Source organism: Aulonocara sp. 'chitande type north' Nkhata Bay, linkage group LG4 (genome assembly GCF_057382095.1).
Source record: "Aulonocara sp. 'chitande type north' Nkhata Bay isolate Kocher_YH1m ecotype deep benthic linkage group LG4, A_spYH_male_GT1.1, whole genome shotgun sequence".
In the NCBI taxonomy this organism is placed as follows: Eukaryota; Metazoa; Chordata; class Actinopteri; order Cichliformes; family Cichlidae; genus Aulonocara; species Aulonocara sp. 'chitande type north' Nkhata Bay.
In genome coordinates, this window is record NC_141347.1 from 10,931,651 (window position 1) to 10,938,644 (window position 6,994).

Here is a 6,994-nt window from a genome sequence, read left to right on the forward strand (position 1 = left end):
CGGGGTTCAAGAGTGCTCCAGCAGGGTGTTATATAAAAACTGTAATCACACTTCACACTTCTAAAAAAAAAAATGCTCCATAGCCTGTGATTGATATAAGGGGTTATATGCTTTTCTTGTAAGACTGACTCACAGCCGGTGTCTCATTATGCTCCAGAGAAAGGCAGAGCGAGAGAGAGAGAAAGGCGCAATATTACCTAATTGTTATGGGAAGATTATCCTCTCAGAGAAGGCGGGGCGAGGGAGGTCAGATGATGGTGGTGGTGATGATGATGGTGTCTGAACCGCCGTGTTATGCGAACGGTCGATGAGAGCGCTCCTTTGGATGGTGGGAGGGGTGACGGGGGAGGGGGGCGGTCTCACTCAGGAACACACACACAAACAGGGGCCCATCTGGTTCAAGTGAGGATAGGGACCGTCCTGAGCTGAACTCGACGTTACAAATAGGAGCTGCGGCATTCCAAGTGGAGCAGAGTGGAGGTGCGCTACACCGATGATAATATTGGATAACAGAGGCGAGTGAAACCGCGGTTTGTGGACACCACAGAGGAAGGAAAAGCGCGTTCTTCCTGAACAGGACCAAAAACACGTTTGGAAACGCCGAGAGCGGCCATGCGCACCCGCGGAGGAAACTCCTCATTCCACTGAGGTACAATTATTATCATTTTGTAAACAGAGTTTCCTTACAGTGATCTGATCAGCCTACTATAACACCAATAAATTAAAAATGTATTTTTGTGTTTAAACACCTGGGTGTCCTTTTCTGCGGGACTGTGATTTTTACTCCCTCGCTAATGTTCACTTTATGTTTTATGTATTTCATAAAAATCGTCGCACTTTTGACTTTTTCAAAAGCACCTACGGCTGCCTCAAACTGCGCTCATGATGAAGAAAAATGAAGAAGATGAGTAGGGTCATGGCAGATGATTTAAAAAAAAAGAAAAGCAGCCGGTCAGGGATCAGCATGTCGGTGTCAGACATGTGGGTCAGCGCTGATGGAGCGAGTGGAGACGGACACACCGGAAACCGGTCGTGAATCCGTTGATTAGGGGTTCCGATAGAATTTGCAGAAGAAGGACAAACTTGAAGTACTAAATGTAAATGTAGGTTAGACTGTGATCGGGTCACCTTGTTATCTAGATGTATTTTTACATGTACTTCTTATTTACTGCCTTATACTCGGAGTACTGCCAAAAAATGTGTGGTGTGACTGACAGTTTGGAGTTTCCAGCACTCTCCTGTCTCACACTGAGTGCGTGAGGGCTTGCAAGGTTATATGGAAGTTGCTCCAGTTTTATTGGAGAGTCGTAATGGAGTTACATAATATTGTGTTGTAATAGCTCTTGCGTAACCACTAAATCCCTCTTCCCTTGTCCTCTCTCTCAAATTGATCACCAGGAGGCGCTGTTGCTACATTCCCGTCAGACGTCCAACAGAGTTCAGTGAGCCCTCAGCACCACACAGTGGCACTTGACGTTCATCGCCAGCCGGGATTTAATCATCCAACTACCCAGATGTTTGAGGAGGACTCCCAGGAGATGGGGGGCCAAGAAGACGTCAGAGTGCTCCGTGCCGTGGAATCACCCACAGCAGTGGCTTCTGCTGGAGGGGGAGCGGGAGGAGCTTTGTCTTTCACAGATGAAGCTGTGTCCATCCTGACTTCCAGCAGCCTGCTGGCGCGCTCGTTGCTGGGCCGCACCTCAGCCGTCAAACGCAAAGAGAGCCCTTCCTCCAGTGCCCGCCGCAAGCGCGAGTTCATACCTCACGAGAAGAAGGACGACAGCTACTGGGACAAGAGGAGGAAGAACAACGAGGCGGCTAAGCGCTCACGAGAGAAGCGGCGCGTGAACGACATGGTCCTGGAGAGCCGTGTGCTGGCTCTGCTGGAGGAAAACGCACGACTCCGAGCAGAGCTGTTGGCACTCAAGTTCCGCTTTGGCCTGGTTAAAGACCCCTCCAACGCCCCAATACTGCCCCTCACTACAGCTCCCCAGCACACCCCTCAACCCTTGACTCCTCAATATTACCTCCAAAGGGGGGACGGAGGCCTCCAAGGCTCCTCAGCACCACATCCCAACAACCAAGCAGGCCAGATGAGCAGCAGGGGCTCCAGGGATGCTGGGAACATGTCAGAAGACTCGGGCTTCTCTACGCCAGGTGGGTCCAGTGTGGGCAGTCCGATTTTCTTTGAAGACCGCCTTAGCGACCATGGGAAATTATCCCCACACCGGGGTGAGGAGCTGGGGTATGACCTCCACCATTCGCCTACAGATCCCCACCACGCTGCAGGACTAACTGGGGGGAAGATGGATCACGCAGAGGCGATGAAAAACCTTCCTCACAAATTGCGTTTCAAGATCCCCGGAAGCAACGACGGAACCGATGCCCAGGGAGACGGTGGCGTCGCCAGACGCAGCCCCACGCTATCTACTGCAGGCCGGGAAGCTCCAAGAGAGAAAGGACTGAGCGGAGGCAGCGAGGCAGGAGCAGGCCCAGCATGTGCCAGCTCCTGGATCCAGCACATCGAGGGGGAGGAAAGCAGGAGGGGGCGACACTCCCCTCAATACAGTGCTCCGACATCCAACTACAGCCTCCAGCCCCCTCCTGCTCAAGTGCAACCTGAGGTCCAGTACCAGCACGAGAACACTTACCTGAAGTGTCAGCTAAACTCTCTCAGCGAGGAGGTGGCTCAGCTGAAAAAGCTTTTCACAGAGCAGCTCATGGCCAAAACCAACTGAGGACAGATGCTGTGAGCCAGTCAGCATTTGCCGGCGTCTAGACTTTTAAGGGCAAAGTTTACTTTAAGAAAGCCAAAAAGGACTTTTAAGTCTAGCTCATCATGTGTTGTTTTTATCTCAAGTATTGTATTGTATTATAATAAATGTCTTTAAAGCTCATCTCATAAACCTGCTGTCTATAACAAACACTCAGTCTGAGCAATCTATGTTCCCCCAGACAGGGAGTCTTAACTGTATTGGTGTTAAGTGGATAATAGCTTCTTTATTACATACACTGTGACAACTAAAAACATGCAGCACAAAGCTGTTTACATCACATCATCACAGCACAAACCTCACACCGCTCGGCGATGCCAGATTAAAATGCGGCTGGAAGTCAGCCAGCAGGTCGTTGCCACACTGAGATGCGGGAAGTTGCAGTCCGGTAATTAGAGCGGTATGACTTACTGCACAAACAGTTTCCCGCCGCTGAGATGGGTCTGCAAAAAACCCGCAAACACAGGCAGAGACAGACAGTAAACACACACAGAGGTGAGGTTAATAGCCATCAAAACCTCCCCGGGTCTCGGGCAGGGCGGGGTGTTACTTGTTACTCTGGTGTTGTTGTGTGTCTTTTGGGAACCACACTGTAACTTCTGCTCTGTTTTAGTGTTTCACACCTACTACTGATCTTTCTCCATGCCTGGGTTTCAACATATTTGTGTTACCTCCCTGTTTTCTGTGCCGAGGTAATGATAAAATAGTAATGTCTCTCTGTGCGTTTTCATATTCAAAAATAAAAGAAACGTTTGATGGATCCAGCATCACGGTGGCGAGTCAATCATTGCTCATTGGTATTATAAATGGTTATCAAACTTAAAAAACTTAACACAGCCTCTTTTGGGGCTGGAAATTCTTTCCCAGACAGTGAATTGCAGAAAAAAAGGAAGAATGCGAACGGGAATGAGAGAAGGGTCGACTGAAGAGAAGAGGAGTTTCTCTCCCACAGTCCCTGCAGGCGGCAAGATGGGCTGACAGCCAGGCAGACAGAGACAGTGGGCGAGCCCGCTGTTACTCAACAGTTCTGTTACAGACCTTGGAAAACACAAGAGCTCAAAGATAACAGCTGGAAATATAAGTGACAGGAGAGAATTCAAGTCATGAAGAAGGGTTAACATGAATATAGTGAGGTCATGTGCACCCCGAAGGCCACCAGAAGACCTTGACAACCTTTTGCACAGTCCTCAACAAGGAAGGAATGCACTGCCGTTCATTTCCTTCATCCACTTCATGTAATACTATGAAACAGCAGTGAAGAACATCTTAGCTTTCCTACTCAAATGCATGTAAATGGTAGATGGACTACTTCTCATAAAGGGCTTTTGTACTCTACATGCTTCATTCGCCTATTCACACACATTCTTATGAGCACTTTTTTTCTGTCAGTGCTTCCTGTCTAAGATTCACACGCTGTAAATGACCTGCTCTGCTTCCTTGAGCCACAAGGAGAAACACGACCTCACTGATGGTTATGCGGCATAAATCACCACCCCACACAAGCACAGACATTATGTACAAGTATATGTGTGTTATCATACATTTGCTAGCAGTCAACAAAAATGCCTGTCGCTCAGTAGCTACCCCAGACTGTCACCTTGTGCTCGGTCTGGAAAAATAATAACGAATCATGCCTCGTTGGCGTCAGCAGAGGGCAGCAAAGACAATCTCTTCACTGTGTGCCCTCACCGTTAACCCAAATCTTGTTAATCCTACTGTGGATGGCTGCAGTTTTCATTGTTCCTGTACATGTTGGAAGCTAGTTCACATGGTGATGCACAAGAGTTAAAGCCAACTAATGTATCAGAAGAAACGTGCAGAAAGCTGAGCCTTCAATTAGTGTCTTATTATTATTTTGTTATGAGTAGTAAACTGCTTATTCAGCTTGTCGTGTGTCACTGTGATTATTTGCACTCACAATCATGAGGCAACAATTTCGAGTAAAATGCAGCTAAAGTATATAAACATCAAAGGTTTATTTGGTTGAATATTTGATCATTAAGGTGTAAACTGAATAAACACCAATAAAGTACATTTCATTTAACTGGATTCCAATAACTGGATGTTTTACATTGTAATTATGTAACCAAATTACATGGAAAAGTGACATGAAATCAAATGACATAAAATCAGCGTAACTGTTTTTTCTTATTGCAAAACAAAGACTTGTGAAAGCTTTTAAATACACTAGAAAGCAGCTGAGAGACACACACACACAAAGATCCGCCCTGCAATAAGATGAGCTGTCTATAAGCCTCTGAAATGTCGAAATACAAACACTGGATTAGAATAGATTTGATTAGTAAAACAGGCTGAGAGTGAAGTGAAGAAAGCCTGCGGTGAAACTGAAAGGGAACAAGGTAGAGGCAGTTGCTGCAGGTGTGGTGAGGGGAGAAAGGGAGTCTGCTTTAATGGATCCACTGCAACATGCTGCCGTTCCACGATCATCCTCACCCACATCCATGCACCCATACACCCCCCCCCTCCCCTCCCCACACACACAACCCCCACTTTCTGCTCCCCTCTTTTTTTCTAGTGAAAGGATAAAGCCTGTTGCTAGGCAGACAGTGCGACAGTTGCCATGGGAACGCTTGCAGACATAGCTAGAAGGGGTCGGGTTGGGGTGGGGATAAGGATGGGGTGCAAGGGGGAAAAAAAGAGGGAGTGATGCGCAGACAGACAGAGAGAGAGAGTGAGTCTGTGTGTGGTTTGAATGGGGGAGGGGGACCCAAGTTCACGGCCGGTGCCTCTGCTCACGTCGTGATGTTTGTCTCCTCCGGCTGAAGAAGGAGATAAAGCGAAAGAATGGTGATTCATACATGTTGAAAATGATGCTTCTCATTAGGGGGTTACCCTCTGATGATGCGTTGGAACAAAGACAAGGCGGTGTGGCAGCTTCACAAATCTGAAAACATGTGGGTAAAAGAAAAAGGATCTCAGCATCTAATGCAAAAAGTTGCAGCAATTTAGGTGGTGTGTTTTTATCAAACTAGAGCTCAGAGGGAAAAAAGGAATTCCTCATTTAAAAGGTGAAAAGTCGTACACATGCTTCAAGCCAGGGGAGGAAAAAAGAGATGGCCTAATTGCGATTACTGACACGTATTTAACTTGCAATTCTTAAAGTAATACGCTGGAATTTCCTCATGTTTTAGTGAAAGAGGATCAATTTCTCATTGTGAACACTCACACAAACCATTCTTTTTCTTTCTTTTTCTTTTTTTGACACTGACATAAAAAAGAAGAGCGCAGCCTTGAAGATAAAAGGAGATAATGAACACATCCGCAGCAGAAGTCAGCCTTTAAGGCAGCCGTTCAGGCAATCTTTTGCCAATTTAAATCACTCTGTGGATAATGCACATTTTACCGAGAGCCTGAAGCATCACTGTGTCTGCAGCAGGGCTATCTCACACAGAGGCGCTCCGGTGATGATCCAAACTGCATTCAAAGGGTACATCACCAGGCTTTTACGCCCAGATTACCACATACATGCTTATTTTCAATTTGTAACTTTTTTTTTTTTTTTAAATGGGCAAAACAAAGATGGACGCTGGTAATATATTTCTGCAGAAAAAGAGTGCGGCCCATCTGCACTCCTCACCTGTCACCCAGTGAAAACATCTGCAGAACGATGTAGAGAAACATGCAGCTGCTGTGTTTCCTGAAAGTAGGGGTGATGCACCACAATGGGAAATGTGCTTCTGTTCCTGCGTTTTGTTTTGGGTGGGTTTCAACTTTCAACTAATGCTACTTTTTCAGGTACACCTTGCTATAGTACTGGGATGTAATAGTTGGGTGTTTTCAGAATGGCCTTAATTTTTTGTAGCATAACAATCGGATGAACAGGTATACCTAATAAAGAGGCTAGTGAGTATATTTGTAGTTCTAGCTGGTGGTTTGTTTGTTTGTTTTAAGGTGTTGCAGTGTTTGATATATTGTCTTTGTAAATCACAACTCAATTACATTGCTGATTAGTCCCGTCCAGTACGTTAGTCACACTTCCTGGTGTGAGTCTGTCTCTGATCCAGTCCCCCTGCATGCCACACTGACAGGTATCCATTCAGCCCACTCATAAGCCAAACCAAATGGGCGTTGTTTAAAGTGGAGAAGTAAGATGAACCAAATAGCTTAACTGTTCTCCTCTTTGTTTGAGCCTCCTCCAGACTTTACACCTCTGAGCATGACACACATGACACTAATCAAAATTACACAACATGCTTACA

At 46.4% G+C, this 6,994-nt stretch overlaps 1 protein-coding gene across 1 annotated transcript; it reads left to right on the forward strand.

The window, feature by feature from the left end:
* Positions 1-372: 372 nt before the first annotated feature.
* nfil3-6 (nuclear factor, interleukin 3 regulated, member 6) lies at positions 373-3,538 on the forward strand. The gene is made up of 2 exons (XM_086288351.1): positions 373-649; positions 1,399-3,538. The coding sequence occupies exon 2, from the start codon at positions 1,515-1,517 to the stop codon at positions 2,736-2,738; it is 1,224 nt and encodes a 407-aa protein (XP_086144477.1). The 5' UTR covers positions 373-649; positions 1,399-1,514; the 3' UTR covers positions 2,739-3,538.
* The last annotated feature ends 3,456 nt before the right edge of the window (positions 3,539-6,994 follow it).

Coding starts and splice junctions, on each gene's coding strand:
- nfil3-6 (XM_086288351.1), top strand. CDS start 1,515: ATGTTTGAGGAGGACTCCCAGGAGATGGGGGGCCAAGAAGACGTCAGA.